General features: G+C 41.2%; 1 protein-coding gene across 1 annotated transcript in view; it reads right to left on the reverse strand.

The window, feature by feature from the left end:
• LOC145414614 (kin of IRRE-like protein 1) overlaps window positions 1-17550 on the reverse strand; it is a 1118604-nt gene that overhangs the window by 32187 nt on the left and 1068867 nt on the right. The window contains exon 10 of the mRNA XM_080284140.1: window positions 17141-17158. Coding sequence (XP_080140266.1) covers window positions 17141-17158 — 18 coding nt within the window. The remainder of the gene's footprint in view (window positions 1-17140; window positions 17159-17550) is intronic.

Here is a 17550-nt window from a genome sequence, read left to right on the forward strand (position 1 = left end):
TCTTTCTGATCGTCAGTATGGGTTCCGTCAGGGACGCTCCACTGGCGATCTTCTCACCTACCTTTCAGACTCCTGGTAATTCTCCTTTCGGGACTTTTGCGAAAGCTTTGCCATTGCGCTTGAGATCTCAAAGGCTTTCGATCGAGTCAGCCATAAATCTTTAATTTCCAAACAGCCTTCTTACGGTTTCTATCCTTCTATCCTTCTTCCTTTCTGGTCCATCTATAGCCGCTGTTGTAGACGGCCATCGTTCTTCTAGATCTATCTACAGTGGTGTTCCTCAGGGCTCTGTTCTATCACCAACTCTCTTCCTTTTATTCATCAATGACCTTCTAAGCTGTACATCTAACCCTATCCACTTGTAGGCTGATGATGCCACCCTTCACCTTTCCTGCAACGTCAATCTCAGTAGTTACTTCAACAAACAAGGGATGAGGCTATAGCACACCTAATGTCTGACTTGGCTCGTATCTCTGACTGGGATAAAAGTAGTCTTTTTTTTAATGCATCAGAAACTCAGTTTTTACACCTGTCAACCCGAAACAATCTTCCACAGGAGTACACACTAATGTTTAATAATATCCAGCTCATTCCTGCATCATCCTTGAACACGCTTGGGGTTTCATGCATTCGGGACTTATCCTGGAAAGATCATATTGCATCTCTTGTAAAATCTGCTTCCAAGAGATTAGGTGTGCTAAGCCGACTCGTACCTTCTTTACCCCTGCACAGTTGTTGACTTTATACACGGGTTTTATTCGCCCTTGTGTAGAGTACAACTCTCATGTGTGGGGAGTCTCCCCACATACAGCTCTTCTCAATAGGCTGGAGTCAAAAGATTTTCGTCTCATTAACTTTCCTCCTCTTCCTGGCTCCCTTCAACCTCTGTCTCCTCGCCACACGGTTGCATTTTTATCTCTTTTCTATCGCTACTTCAATAGTCACTGCTCCTCTGAACTGTCTGCTTGCATCCCTCCACCTCTACGATGGGTGCGTAGTACCTGTCTAGCAACAAACTCTCATCCCTTTTCTGTCCAACTCTCTAATGCAAGAGTTAACCGTTACTCCCAGTCCTTCATTTATGCAACAGGTCAACTCTGGAACTGTCTCCCTCTGTCTGTATTTCCTACTTCCTATGATCTCCAGTCTTTCAAACGCAGTGTGTCCAGGCATTTCGAAATGAACCGATCTTGATTTTGGCTCTCTTTTGTATTGGGTTTGTTTTTTTCTTGGAAGGAACTGTAATGCAGGCTCATGGCCTTTGGTTCCTTCTTTCTTACATTAAACAAAAAAAAAAAAACTACTGACGGGGCATCTGCAATGCTTGGCTGTCGATCAGGGTTTCGAGAATGAGTGAATGAGGTGAATCCTGAAACAAGGCATCTTCCATTGTATGTTTCATAAATAAGTTCTGGCATCTAAATCTTTCCAGCCAGAGATAATATTACTTCTTGATGATCTTGTGTACATGGTAATTGCCATCAAGTGCCGTAGATACACGACTCTTCCACCTACTGTGAGAAGAATTTGGGGCAGATGAAGTGTTTCCCTTTCACACCGAGGGTCACTGGTCGTCACGGCGGAATGTGGTATCAGAAATAGTCAGTGAAGAATTTGCTTTCCAAATTCCTGAAATGCGATAACAAGTTAAAGTCACTTAAGTTCACCAAGAGATTGTCGACAACCAGTGGCTTCAGAAACTGGCCTACTTGAAGAAAATATTCCTACGTCTAAACTCGTTAAACTTATTTCTCCATGGCTGTTTAACCATAATGATTGATTTCGTGGACAAACTAAGATCATTCAGCACGAAGATGGAGCTGTTGGAAGGGAAAGTCGAAGACAAAAATCTTAGCATGCCTGAGCACCTTAGTGGGTCACTTGATATTAACAGACACTGGAATACTAGAACTGGTGCACCTTGAACAAACACATATTTCTTCCGTGCGGATGGACTTGCAGTCTTTTTTCCCTAAACTGAGTGAGCTGGAATAAAAATGGATTAGAAATCCAGTCATTGTTAAAACACATTTTCTCCCAGATAATACAAGAAGAATTCCTTGAGTTGGCGAACAACTCTGTTGCAAAAGATGCATTTGATACACTTCCCCCGACCAATTTGTGGTCTAAAAGGAGTGAACTTTACCCTACTGGAACTGATGTTGCTGTGAGGTCTTTACTGATATTCCCTAGTACCTACCTATGCGAGCAAGAACTTTCAGCGCTTTTGAACATGAAAACTATACACCGAGCATGGTTGAATGTGGAGCATGATTTTCGAGTATGTCTAATACCGCTCCCCAAACTCAAAAACTTGTTTGCACAAAACAGGCACAAGATTCACAATGAAGTTTAGTACATTGGTTGTCATGCTTAAAACATGGTGTTAGTGCTTACTAATTACCAAATGAAGCAATTATAATTTCATTTGTTTTATAATAGCCAGTATAATACCATTCTACACTGAATTAGTGCTAATGTTTTTTTCTTCATAAAGAAAGTAAACATTTACTCCTGTGCTGTATGTACATTGACTATGATGTTAATGCTGGACTGCTTAATAAAGTCATTACAATTTCACCCCTTTGATAATATACATTTCTAGTATCATTTTATACTGAATTAGCCTTAATATATTATCGTTCTATATTCAGAGTCAGATTGATGGGGTACGGGTTAATTGTCCAATAACCCAGGGGCTAGTTGATGGGAAAAATATTGAGAATCCCTGACTTAAATGGCCACCTACCCTTACGCATGCTTCACTACCATAAGAAAAAAAAAAAAACGGCATTTAACAATATGCCATCTACATCATACATGCGCAGAGCCTTCTAAACCTCTTTCTGTGAATCTTGTGATATGCGTTTTCCAGATCCTTAAGTGCAATCAATACCTTATAGTCTTTCCTACAAGCCTTCACTTTGTCTCTTTGCAAATATTTGATCCATACATCATCTACCATTCTTAAAGTCATCTTGTTCGTTACTCACCAGGCCTTCTGATATACATCCCTTACCCTCTCTATGATAATTCTTCGATATACCGTCTTCCATATACTGTACAACACTCAAGAGTCTTATGCCACGATTTTTTGGCACTGACATCGCTCACCTTTATTCCTGTACGGGGGTACAATCTCAGCCTTTCTCCACTTTGTTAGTACAGTTTCATTCATCCAAACGTTCTTAATCATCTTTAACAAACACTTTATCCCATTCTTTTCATTACACTTTATCTTATCTCAACATAAACTTCATCAATATCTGCTGCTTTCTCATTCTTAAGTCATTTCTGCCAATACCAAGTGTCGTGATACTGATCTTAACTTTTGTAAATGAGGATCCGGTGGTGGGAAACCTTGGATGGCGCAGAGTTACATGGTGAGATCAAAGGATGTGATGACGTAGAAAAAGAGAAGATGGAGAGAACACTGCAGAATGTGGAGGGAGGGAAAGAATTGGAAATGAATGGGACTTCAATGCAATACTTTAAAATGGAAAGGATATAGTTATGAATTGGCTACTTAGACAATTCATTGCCTGTTGGGATCAGGGTGAGCTACTCGGAGATTGGCAGATTGCGTGTATTGTCATTATCAGGTAAGGTAAACAGAACTGATGGCTGGATTAGTACAAGAACACGCAACATTATATAAAGGAGGGACATGGAGGCTTTTGACAGGGCTACAGTAGGTGTGTGTGGTAAGGTATTTAAGTTGGGAAATATATATCTGAAGATATATAGAAAAAGGAAGAGATTTGTATGTGACATGTAAATCTGAAGAAAGCATATGAAAGAGCAGTAATAGACTCGCTGGTGGCAAATGTTTCAAGTGTATGGAGAGGAAGGGGAAACTGTTAACTTTAGTGAAGAGACTGTATGAAAGAAGGATGGCAGTCATGCGAGTGGGAAAGGAAGACTTTTTTTTTGTGGGGGGGGGGGCTTCCATATCGGTAATGTATTGTCGCCAAGGCTGTTAATCTGTTCATGGATGGACTGGTGAGAGAGGTAGATGGAAAGATACTATAAAGAGGAGCAAGCTTAAAGGATACCTGGAGGGGTGGGAACTGGGAAGAAGCAAGTTCTTTTAAGATAATACGGCAATGTTCGCCGACTCAGAAGGTTAATTTCAGTAGTTGCTGTCTTACACTGGAAGGGTTATAAAAGGAGTAATGGGGCGAGGAAATGTAAGAAGCAAGGTGGTGAAATGTAGCTGACAGGTAGAGCACAATCATAAGAAAGTTAGTCTAAATGGGGATGATCGGTGTCTGTTCAGGTGAAGATGGCTATGTACGAGGACAAAACAATTCCATTTATGTTTCGTGGATGCAAGGCATGAGGCCTGAATGCTGGAAGTGATGCCAACAATGTATCCAAAGTCTAGACGCTATATGGGGTGAGATGGTTCGACAGAATGAGAAATAACACAGAAAGGGAGAGGTGTGGAAGTAGACGAGCGGTATGATGAAGAGGCCTTCAAGGTGTGTTCAGCTTGTGTGTTAAAGTAGCGCTTGTCGTGCATAGAGTGGGCAACAAGAAAAAGTAAATCACCGTCTTGTTCTCCGTGCAATAGTATCTGCTCATGAAATGTAACCGATATAGATTGAAGGTAGTCGCCAAGTTTATGAAAAGTCGTTTGTTTGTTGCTAAATTACCTTAGAGACAAACGTTGGAATAACAGATGGAATAACTCCAGTCTCCTTCCACCTTCACTGATAGTCTAAGCAAGAATAGAAGCACAAACAGCCAGAGAAAATGAGCAGCTCACTTGCTATCATTTTCACCATCATTTTCCTTCATGCATATCGGTGGGGAAGGGCCATTTCAGATAAGACTCTCTGAAAACTGAATGTGTCGTAGCGAGACAGTGCATGCGCTGTGCAGTAGTGGTTTGGAAGGGTGGCTGAGGGTGCTGGTGAGGTTGTCGGAATGGATGTGTGAGTGGGTGCGATGTTGGGGAGGATGTGGGTATGGATGTGGAGGCCGGGATGGGTGTGGGTGTGGGTGTCGGAGTTCATTTGGGCATGGATGTCGGTGTTCGGGGTGGGGGTGGGAGTATCGGGGTGGCTGTGGATGTGGGTGTGGACGTGGACGTGGGTGTCAGGGTGGATGTGGGTGTTGGTGTGAGTGTCAGTGCGGGTCTGGGTGTGGGTGTGGATGTGGGTGTGGGTGTGAGTGTTGGGAGGGATATGGGTGTGGATGCGGATGTGAATGGGGGCGTGGGTGTCTGCGTGGATGTGAGTGTAGGTGTCGGGGTTGATGTGGGTGTGGGTGTTGGTGTCGAGTTTAATGTGGGTGTGGGTGTCGAGTTGGATGTGGGTGTGGATGCGGATGTCGGGGTGAGTGTGGGTGTGGACATCGTTTGGATGTGGGTGTGGATGTAGGTGTCGGGGTCGATGTGTGTGTGGGAGTGGGTGTCAGATTGGGTGTGAGTGTGGGTGTTGGTGTGGGTCTGGATGTGGATGTGGACGTGGGTGTCGGGATTGGTATGGATGTGTATGTGGGTGTTGGTGTGGATGTGGGTGTGTGGGATGGCGTGGGTGTGGATGTGTCGGGATGGGTGTGATGTGGGTGTTGGGGTGGATGTGGGTATGGCAGATGGGTGGGAGTGTGGATGTGGGTGTGCGGGACAGGGAGGCCACCTGGCTTCAATAATCGTTAGTTTTCCCTTTCAAGGCGCTGATGAAGAGCCTATACGTGGTGGCGCTGTGTTTGGTGGAACGAAGCAGCATAGGCGTCCACCCAGGAGCCATACCTCCTCATATTTCCCTACATCTTGCCACAGGGATGAACCATAATGCAGCCCTGGCAAGGCGCTCTCTATCATAAGGGGGTGCTGACTCCCGGCACGGTGATGCCCGGGTGGGATGGAATTTAGTGTAATTATATGGTGCAGTTGTTGGCTTGCAAATGTCTTATCATGAGCGGGCACCTTTGCACGGTGCTATCAGCGCCTTCATTACACGACTCTGTGTGATCAGAATAAAGTAGTCTGGCCATAAGGAGAAAGGTTTTAACTTCTATAACTAAAAATGTAAATCCTGAGCTCCATATAATCGTTTGACGATTAATCAACACGACAGAGTGTACAGTAAGGTTAACACGTGGAGAGAGAGAGAGAGAGAGAGAGAGAGAGAGAGAGAGAGAGAGAGAGAGCATGGGATAATGAGAAGTAAGGACAAGTGAGAGAGAGAGAGAGAGAGCGAGAGAGAGGGCGGGGGGGAGAGGGGTTGTCTTCATCTGGATAAAATCTCCTGAAAATGTTCATAGTTAACTAAGACGAAAGAAAAAAAAAAAAGACTCCAAGAAACTTTAATAACTACTGTGTATGAAAAAAAAAAAAAAAATTCCGGGCTACTTCTTCACCTGGTTTAAGACTTCACCATGCAACAGGATGGTGGATCTGGAGCAACCGTAATTTTAAATGTCTAAATCTGTTTCCATTTTTTTTTTTTTTCATTTACGTGTCCGGGAATGCCAGGGATAAAAAAAGAGGCAGGTGCGCACTGTTGTTGCTGTTGTTTTTCTGTTTTGCTTACTGTGTTGTTGTTATTATTCTGTTTTGCATACGCTGTTGTTGTTGTTGTTGTTCTGTTTTGAAAAAAGTCTGATTTAAGCCTTCAGCGTGCTCATAACATTCCTTCAACAGCACCAGTTTATTATTCCCCTGCTGTCCCATCACCATCTAAACCCATCCCATTTTTCATTTCCATTCACTCCAAGTTTTTATGTTTTCCCAAGTACAGTTTTCAAAGCAAGAAGCGGTGCCAAGGAGCAGCAATCCCGTCCCCGGCAGTAATTTCTGTGCTGACGTATAAATACAACAGGATTTCTAGTCAAAGATGTCACACATCAGATTTAAAGTAAATCTGGTGAAAATTTGTGATTTTTTACCCATTTGAAATTTGAGGCCAGACCCACCTGATATTGAACCCCTACCGCTAACTGGGGGGTGACCCTCTTGATGTAATGAGGCATGTTATAGGATGAAGATATGAAAGATGCACCTTTAGGTTTGGTTTCATGTTGATGTGACGATTTTGAAAGTTGTGGCGAAAAAATGATTATTTTTTTTTTTTACATTTTTTTGGCCTACAGCCTGGGTCTTGGCCCAATTTGGTCCAAAAATTATTCAGGTGATCAGAAAGTCATAGCCCATCATCCCTGTAATTTAAGTTATAATTGCACCAGTAGTTTTTGCGTAAAGTTGTTAACAGACAGACAGACAGACAGATAGATAGATAGACAGACAGACAGACAGACAAACAAACAAACAAACAGGCAAACCGAGTGAAAACAATACCCGAAGGGCGGGGACAGGTAACAAATCTCACTTCCACTGTTAATGCCTTGCCTCACACAACGCCCATCTTCTAACGATTTACAAGTCTCGCCCTGACCTGCCACCCACTACATCCAAACCAATTCTTGCTATTCCTTCCCGATCACTCCACTTTGTTTTGCTCAGCCGCTGATCCAAAAGGAGAGGAGAAGGGCAGGGGGAAGCAGTCCATAGAGAGGGCTGAAAAGTTGCAAGAGGAAAAAAAAAAAAAAAAAAGGCAGAATATGAGAGAAGTAGAGGAGCGATTGAGTAAAGATGATTTGGAACAGACGGGACAGGTGGAAGGTGTGCGCAACGTATTCACAGAAGAAATATGTGCAGCATGTGAGGTGGTGTGTGGGGTGAAGAGAAAACAAAAATGGGTGCAAAGAACAGCGTGGTGGAATAAAGAGGTGAGCCAAGCCGTGGCACAAAAGAAGTAAGCATTTAGTGAGCAGATGCGAAGCAGAGGCATGGAGGATGTTGAGAGACGGAAGAGAGTTATATTTAAAGAAGAAGAGAGAGATGAAACGATTAGTATGAGAGAGTAAGAAAGAGTGGATAAAGATTTTGGAAGGGGTTTAGGCGTAAAGTGGAGGAATGTAACAAAATGTTCTGGAAGGAGGTAAAGAGAGTTAGACTGGGTGATAAAGGAGGTATTAGGGAAGTGAAAGATAATAATGGTAGATTGATTGTGGATGGGGAGAACACTTTAAGGAAATGTTAAACACAGAGAATGAAAAAAACGTGAGTATGAGTGGCTGGGGAATGGCTGGGGAATAGCCGGGAGAAGAAGGATGATGAGAAGGGAGGAAGAGGCCAGTAGGATGAATGTAGTGGAAGCAATGAAGAAAGTCAAAATGGGGAAAGCCCAAGGACTTGATGGAGTATTTGGTGATATGCTGAAGCAGGGGGTAGAGACAGTAGCAGAATGGATATGGAAGACGTCCAAATTGGCCTGGGAGGAAAGTATAGTCCCATAGTCAGATATAATTATTCCCCTGTGCAAAAGAAAAGGGGAAAAAGAGGCGTGTGGTAATTATAGGGGCATTTTTCATCTTGGTGTAACAGGAAAAGTATATGGCAGAATACGTATTGGCAGAGTTAGGGAAATAACAGAAGAATTAGTTGGAGAAGAAAAGGGAGGTTCTAGGAAGGGAAGCGTTGTGTAGATCAGATACTCATCTTACAGCCTTTATTTGAAAAGTTTCTAGAGAAGAGAAAGAAGTTGTATGCGGCTTTCATGGATCTGAAGAAAGCATATGACAGAGTGGATAGACAGGGAATGTGGAAAATACTAAGAATACATGGAGTAATCGGGAAGTTGTTGAATGCCGTGAAGAATATGCATGAGGGCGCTAGGGCTGCAATGAGTGTGGATGATAGACTGAGTGATTTTTTCTGTCTTAACGTTGGATTGAAACAGGAATGTGTCACGTCCCCATGGTTGTTCAATCTGTATATGGGTGGAGTTATAAAAGTGATACAAGGTAGCACAATGGATGCAGGAGTGGCCCTAATGAAAGAGAGCAGTGTTTGGAAACTTCCTGTTCTATTGTTTGCAGATGATACTGTATTGTTAAGTGGGGACGAAGAAGAACTGCAAGGCTTGGTGAATGAGTTTGGGAGGGTGTGTAAGAAATAGAATCTAAAGGTGAATGTAGGGAAGAGTAAAGTTGTGGTCTTCGAGAGAAATGAAGTCATTGAATGCACAGGGAGGCTGGATGATGAGGAAATGGAATATGTGAGTGTATTTCAGTACTTGGGTAGTGTGATGTGTAAGGATGGGAGTTCAAAGGCTAAGTGTTTAAAAGGGTACAACAAAGAAGAATGGTCGATGGTTCTTTGAAAACAGTGATAGGAAATTAAAAAGTGAGCGTGGAAGTAAAAAAGTCGCTGCATGATAGTACTGTGATACCAACTCTAACGCATGGAAGCGAAGCATGGACCCTGTTGAAAGGACACAAGTCGAGAGCGAGAGCATTAGAAATGAGTTATTTGAGAGGAGCATGTGGAGTTACATGGTGAGACAAACTGACAATTGAAGAAGTGAAGGTGAGTTGTGGTGTGGATGTGGATGTGATTGAAAGCGTTAGGAGAGTTACAAGGAGGTGGTTCGGGTATTTGGAGAGAATGGGGAGTGAGAGGCTAACGAGGAGAGTGTATGTGAGTGAGATAGAGGGGGGGGGGCAGGGAGAGGGTGATCGAAGATGAGGTAGAGGGATGGAGTAGAGAAGCATATGAGAGAGGGGCTGTGAGTTGGGGCGAAGGCAGCGAAATGGCAGGGGTCGACGGGATTAAGGCGTATGGCTATGGATAGATAGTCAGAATCTATAAAGTTTGGTTTGTAATGTTTTCTGTTGCCACATGGAATGAGGTGTTTATTACGATCTTGTTAAATTTCGTGATACGCCTGTCAGTGTTGATGATGGGTGGGTTTGTTTAGTGTGCTGAAGTGTTGTTCTGTTTCCTCTGCGAATTTTGTCTATTCTCCTTCTTCCATTTTGTGTAAGTGACGCGTTATCACTCTGGTTTGGAGTTATTCTTGTGTGATGATGATAAGGGGGTGATCTGAAGCGAGTTTGGATTCCGTTCGCCAGGTGGTGGTGTGTGAAAATATGAGTGATCCGAATGTGATGAGGAGAGGAACCGTAGCGTTTGGTGTTGTTAGAAGGCGTGTTTATGAGAATTCATTTAGACTGTACTGTACATGCTGGACGAGAAGCAGTGCCAAGGCACAGCAAACCCGTTCTCGGCGGTCATTTTAGTGCTGACATATAAACACAACAGGATATTATCTAGTCAAAGATGTCGCATATCAAATTTGGAGTAAACGGGTGAAAATTGACGATTTTATACCTATTTGAAATTTTAGGTCAGACCCACCTGACATTGACCCCCCTACCGCTAACTGTGGGGTGACTCCCCTGATGTAATGAGGCATGTTATAGGATGCAGATTTGAAAGATGCACCTTTAAGTGTTGGTTTCATGTTGATATGACGAATTTGAAAGGAGTTATGGCTAAAAAACGAATTTTTAAAAATTATATATATAGTTTTAAATTTTTTGGCCCTACAGCCCTGGCCTTGGCCCAATTTGTCCCAGAATTTAATCAGGTGATCAGAGGGTCATAGCCCAACATCCCTGCAATTTTAGTAGAAATCACACCAGTAGTTTTCGGGTGAAGTTGTTAACAGACAGACAGACAGGCAAACAAACTGACAAACCGAGTGAAAACAATGCCCGTCCCCTAGCCCCTCCTGGGCGGGGACGGGCATTTATGATGCAACATCGACGCTTCGGTAGTTTTGATTTCGTTCGGTCCAGATTGTTTTTAGAATTACTGCCCACAGCACTGATAGAATTAGGTGCTGTATTAAGGGAAGGAGTTGAGGGCTTTATTCAGTGACGCATCTATAGAAGTCCTGGGGACCCGGACCACCTAGTCAGACCCTTGGCCCTTTCACTGGCCCTGGATTCGATATTCTTTTTTTTTTATTGTGCAGTGTGTGCAGCACTGGACCCTTCCCCCAGAACATGATTTTGGCCTCACATTGTCCCCTACCCCCTTCCTTCATTTGTGGAGCCCTGGCCATGCTACTGGTTGTTTTGTGCTGGTACGGCGTGGGAGGTGTCAGGGGGAATGTAAATGTTAAAAATGTTGATTCCTTCAATATGACCATATTTGACAATGAGTGACTATTTCTAATGTGATGTGTTTCTGGAACAATGACTGTGTTGTCTGTGATGAGTTTGTTGAGGATGGATGTGTTTAGGCAAGTGATGAAACCTCCCTATGATCATCACTTTAGTCTGTGCAGGTGTGTGAGTAGTGACCGAAGCGTTGATTTTTTTAGCTTTGGTTCTTGTATGAGCGCAAAATGTACTTTATCTTCGTGAAGAGGACTTTCAGTTTGTGGTGTTTTGGTGCTGAGAACAGTGACATTCAACTGTAATATGTTTATGCTGCATGTCCGAGCCGAAGTACATTTAGTGTGGGTCTGCGTTATTTGTGTTTGTATGCAGGGGTTGAACTGTGGTGGCAGTTGTTGTGTGAGTAGAGCAGTTATTGGAGGGCGTGGTGGGAGTTGTGTTTGGAGTAACAGGAGGACTGTTTGTCGATGTGTTGCACCTGACACATACCATTGTGCTGTGATTAGTCTGATACTGGTAGGTATAGTGCAGGTAGTGTGAATCCATTCTCTGCAAGAATTATATCGAATAGATCAATGTAGGTAGAGGGCAAACCGAGCAAACGTATCACCTTTATGGACCGGGATTGCACTCAAAGGTCTCCAGCATGTGTGAAGAGGAAGGAGATGACAGCCAGAGTAATCCTGTGTAAAAAAAAATAATAATAAAAAAATAAAAGCAGGAAGCAGCTGCTCCTACACGATAGACGGCGCCCCGTCAGGCTAGACTGGGGACCTCGTCTCAGGACGCACGGTACAACAAAGAAGTTTGCTTCCCCGACAGAAGATGCATTTGCTCCCCTTCATTCGGGGTAATGATGTTATGGCATGTAGGTTCTCACGAGTATCTAGTACTGTATGAACGAATATATTACCCATTTGTTGGTCAATAGTGATAATGTCTACTATTTGTAAGAGTTCACTAGGAGGTTCTGGATGAATATATATATAAGGTCTCTTTTGTACGATTAAAAGTAACAGTTTTTGTACTGGCCAGTAGTCATCCGATCTGGGAACCGAACGACTTCCATTAAATGCTTATTCAGAGCTTTTGTGTGTGGTCAAACGTGACATCGTCGAATAACTCACGAGTTACATTAGCCAGGGCACATCAGAAGCACTTCAGGATGTTATTATAACCCTCTGAATAATAGGTCTGCATGGAGAGATAATCACCACAAGAACACGTCCGGTTGGTTCATGTCTGGATGGATGCATGATCATCTTTAAAGCCTCAAGATCACTTCTGGATGGAAGTATAAACACCCAAACAGGATCTTTGGATGAATGTATGAACATTTCAGTAGCCTCAAAAGCACTTCTTGATGGATGTATACATCCAAAAATATTTGTGGATAGTTGCATGATTACCTAAAAGGCACTTGCGGATGGTTGTATAAACAGTCAAAGAGCACTTCTGGTTAAATACCTCTGCATCATAGCAGAACAGTTGATAATCAGAGCTCTGCCGTAGAGCCCTATGGGACAGCCATAATGAAACGCATTTGCGGAGGTCTGTGAGATTTGTTCAATTTTCAGAACAGTCCAGAGAAAACTCAGCTAAGGGTGCCATCAAAGGCGAGGGAAGAAGGGATGGCTGGCTTCGTTCTCCTCAGCTGTGATCATCCCAGGGGTATTGGGAAAGAGTTTTGTGGAAGAATGTGGGAGTTAGTTGCTCTTTCTTGAAATTGTGTTGCCTTTCCTTTGTAGGCTCATCCGGTTTTGGCTAATCTCTTGCTGGGTATCTGTTACTATCTCATTTTCTCACTGTTACTCATCTTTTCTTTCTGCAGTGGATTATCTCATTCGTATCCATTTTTTTACCGTACTTTATTCCTATTAATATTCCTCCCCCATTTCCTTGTGGGTATCCAACATGTATCAGTCTTCTCATTCTTCCCTTTCTTTTGATCTCCTTTTCATCCCTCTTATTACTTCTCTAGGTCATGCGCCTCTTTCTTGTGTCGCTATCAGATCGGCTTTCTCTTCCTCATAGTCTTGTTCCTTTTGCGTCTCGGATTATCTTTGTTTTACCCATCATTTTACTTCTTTCACTTTTCTTTTTTCTCGTTACATCTGCGATTTAACTAATATTTTGCACTCTTTTTGACTTTCTCCCTATTTCTTCTCATTCAACGTGCATTATGCTTGCTTTATTAGAACTCATATTAACTCCTATTTGTGTTCCTCCTCTCTGTCTAATTTGTAGAACATACATTTTTTGTTTTTCTTTCACATTGCTTCTCCTTCGTCTAATTTTACTTCATTTTTATGCTTCGTCATGAATTTTCTCTCCTTTTCTCATTTGCTAGCATATTATTCTCTTGTAATCTTGAGCCTAGTGCCAATTTATCCTGTAGTTTCATTGGTTTGTATCTCTTGTACTGCTCTTTTATCTTTCTCTCCTTCTTTGCCCTACCTGATGTTTCTCTTGTTAATCCTACTTATCTGTATTCCCCCCCCCTTTTTTTTTTGTTTAGTATAGATCTGATTAGTGTTCTTGCTATTTTTTTTCTTTCTTCCTGTTTCACTAGGGTTTATCCTTTCTCTTAACCTCTTATTCTCCATGTTGTGCCCAGTATTATCCTTCTTCATATGTCCTCTACTTCCTCTTCCTTCCCATGTCCCATCTTATTTTTTCATTCTTTTTACGTCCCTTAAATCTTTTTGTTTCCTCCTTATTCCGGTTTTATGATTTACATCCTATTTTTTCCCCCTCTATGCTTCTTTTCTTCGTCTGTTACTTTTTTTTTATGCCACGTGATGTTTGTCCTGTTTCTCTCCACATTTTGCATCATATTTAACATTTCTTACAGCAGTTTGTTCATATATATATATATATATATATATATATATATATATATATATATATATATATATATATTACTACAGTTACCACAAATTCCTACGATGTTACCGCAGTTACTACACTGTTACTGCAATTATGTAACTACAAACAAATGCATTGCTGCAGTTATGTTACTACAATTATTTAACTACAAACGCTAATATTGCTGCAGTTAGGTAACAATATTAATTTAAAATACATTTATTTAACAATTACAATATTACTTCAATTAAATAATATAATTGTGTAACAATTACATTCATACAATGTAACTACCATGTTCCTACAATTCTGTATTACCAGAATCATCTTATAAGTTAAGTGTAATATTAGGCATCACTATAGGCATAACTCCATATGTAATGACCTAGCAGCATTACCATTGCACAATTATATGTGTGTGTTTGTTGTACATGCACATTTGTGATACTATGTCACTACGATGTGTTATGCAATTTTCTATATTCAGTTATACTACAATGTATTGACTCCATTATACATACAATGTATTACTACAATGTGTTATGTTTCTACAATATCATTATGTGTGAACAATATAATCATAAATATTATGTCTACAATATTATAAGGAATATTATGTATTAATAGACTAGAATTCATTACTATGCTGTCGTAGGTTAGCCAGCAGGGCGTAACTGAGCGACATGTAGGCACTAGTATATATCTCGTAACGCAATGTACAGGATGTCTGCTGGAGACATACACAGCTTCTCACTAGGAATGTCAATCCACATAATGTATATCCACAATCTTGTCCCAGACCATCAGGAATTCTTTAGCATATGATGTATCTCAAACAAAGCTGGGAATAGCGCCGCTGAATAGCGCCGCTACTATTTTAATAGCGATGGTGGTAACGCCATTACTATTTTTTTTTTTGCCAGTAGCGGAACTGAGAGCGCCGCTACTTTTTGGCCATACGCGTTACGGCGCTCCTCGCTACTCACGAGACGAATACAGGTCCGGAGTCGGTGAGTACATACAGATATCCCGACAGTTTGGTTGTATTTGTTAATGACGAAAAATAATACTTTCGTCAATTCTGTCAATCAATGATGTTTGTTCTACATTACATCAGTAATTTATTAATTGTTATTTATTAGTAATGTGCAATGATTAGACAGGAATTTGCTAGTTAATTATCGATCATTTAAATTAAGTAAAGATAAATAAGGATATCAGCTAGACGTAGGCCACACACACACACACACACACACACACACACACACACACACCTCTAACTATTCCCGTCTCTAACTCCCGCTCTCTCCCCCACTCTCTCTTTCAGACTAATTCTTACTCACTACGTTATTATTTCGTAACAGTATGTTGCTTTCAGTTTAAAGTAATGGAAAAAAAACAAACATTGCTAGTGTATAAATAGCCTTTAAAAGAAAGCCTCAGTTCATTTTTACTTTCGTTTTCGTGCATATCTTAAATAGGTATCATTGAAAATATAATAAATCTATAAAATATGTATCTATGGTAGGCCACTTTTTTTGCCTTTTATTTACATATGTTACTTTCAGTAGGTATACTATGTAACAATGTAAAAGAACATTTGTTACATTATACAGTAAATAGCTTTTTCATGTACCTTTGGCTCTAAGCTTAATTAAAGTGACACCGACATGTATATGATTTTTTTTTTCAATATAAGTTCATACTGACATTACTGGTACACAACCACTCAGACTGACTAATATTATCAAAACAGTATATAGTGTATTGCTATATCAAACATTTTGTGAACCTTTCCTTCGTTTACCTTTTTCTTATCTAAAGTAGCGGGAGCGGGAGCGCCGCTACATTTCGTATCAAGTAGCGAAACCAGTAACGCCACTACTTTTTCGAACCAGTAACGGGATTGGGAGCGCCGCTACTTTTTATTAGTAGCGTTCCCAGCATTGCTCTCAATCAATCTCGTTGTAGTCCAGACGACAAAGAATTTCATGACGTGTACAAACATATGGAGTAACCAGCCCTAGTCGGTTAGTCCATGTGAACGGAAATCTACCAGACAGTTATCACACACGCACATCCTCTCCAAGCTGTATAATGTCGGATAGATTCCCCTCAGGTCAGAAGGGGTTGGAGAGTGGGCACGGTAACACGAAAGTCAGATAGGAGGCTTTGCCATCACACCACATTACGCTGTAAATCACTCTTCGATATAACTGTAGAATAAACTCTGTAACCCAAGAGTGCTCTAACTCGCATTGCTGATACACAAAAGGGGGAAAGTGAGAAAGAGAAAGAGAGAGAGAGAAAGGGACCTACCTATTCACTCTAGCCGACGACACACCGCGCAATAAGCATTGACAAGTTCGAACCATACTACGTCTCACAACTTTATTCTGGCAGTGCTCCAACGATCTACGACCGACCTCCCTATCTCCCTACAAGTACTTACGACCACGCTATCGATATATATATATATATATATATATATATATATATATATATATATATATATATATATATATATATATATATATATCAGCCATTGCAAGTCCACTGTTAAACAACGGCCTTCCTGAAACTTCCACGAATTTCTTGACTGAACCAATCTCTGCCACGTTTTGCCTGTAAATTTCCCTGTCTTCTCTCTCCACCTCCTGTTTGGCCTTTTTCTGTTATGCTTACCATCTCAGACTCTTGCTGCATCGGTTATCCCTTATTCTTGTTGCATAACCGGCCCACCTCCATTTCTGCTCCATTATAACTTCATTAATCTCTTTGACTTAGTCTGCTCTCTCACACAAGCTGATCTCCTGACTCTTAAAGATATTCCCAACAATGACCTTTCCATTTCTCTTTGACAGCTGATTAGTTGATTTTCCGTCGATATTTTCAGTTTCCAGGTCTCACAACCGTAGGTCATGGCTGGGATTATACATTCGTTACATAGTTTTCGTTTCAAAAATATTGGCAAGCTACTTTTCATGAAGTCTCTGTGTTTACCGAAACTTTCCCATCCAATTGCAATGCGACGTTTTATTTCGTTATCATGATCCTTCGCTACTTTTAGTACTTGCCCCAAGTATTTGTATTCCTCGTCTTCTTCAAAAATTACTTCGCTTATTCTGATAACGCTGTTGATTGTATTTTGGTTAAACATGAGTTTTACTCAGTTCATCTTTAGCCCTACGTTAATACATACCAGTACATATACTGTACATACATACCTTAAATATATACACATACACATATACATGTATATACATATCTATCTGTCTATACATACACATACATACATACATATACATATCTATCTATATATCTATCTATAGATATAGATATAGGTATGAAAATAAATAAATATGTAACACCCACCGTATACCCAGTCCACACCTACATTCTATATCTACATTTACCCCCACATCTCACTACAGTCTACTGTACAGTATACCAATATTCCATTCTAATCTTTATTACAATATATAACCAATTCCCATACCTCACACTCGTCACCTATGCCCTATCCCACGGACTCTACGGACTACACCTACATCAACTTCGACACTCACACAGACACCAGCCTATAAGCTAAACCCCCGCCTCTAGACAAAAAATATCTATCTATCCATTTATTGTCAGACGCCCTAATCCCGTAAGGGGTGGCCATTTGACTTTGAGATAGTTGTTTTACAGGGAGGGGCA

The sequence above is a fragment of the Coenobita brevimanus genome, chromosome 100 (genome assembly GCF_032717465.1).
Source record: "Coenobita brevimanus isolate Jiangsu-jjx chromosome 100, ASM3271746v2, whole genome shotgun sequence".
Classification (NCBI taxonomy): Eukaryota; Metazoa; Arthropoda; class Malacostraca; order Decapoda; family Coenobitidae; genus Coenobita; species Coenobita brevimanus.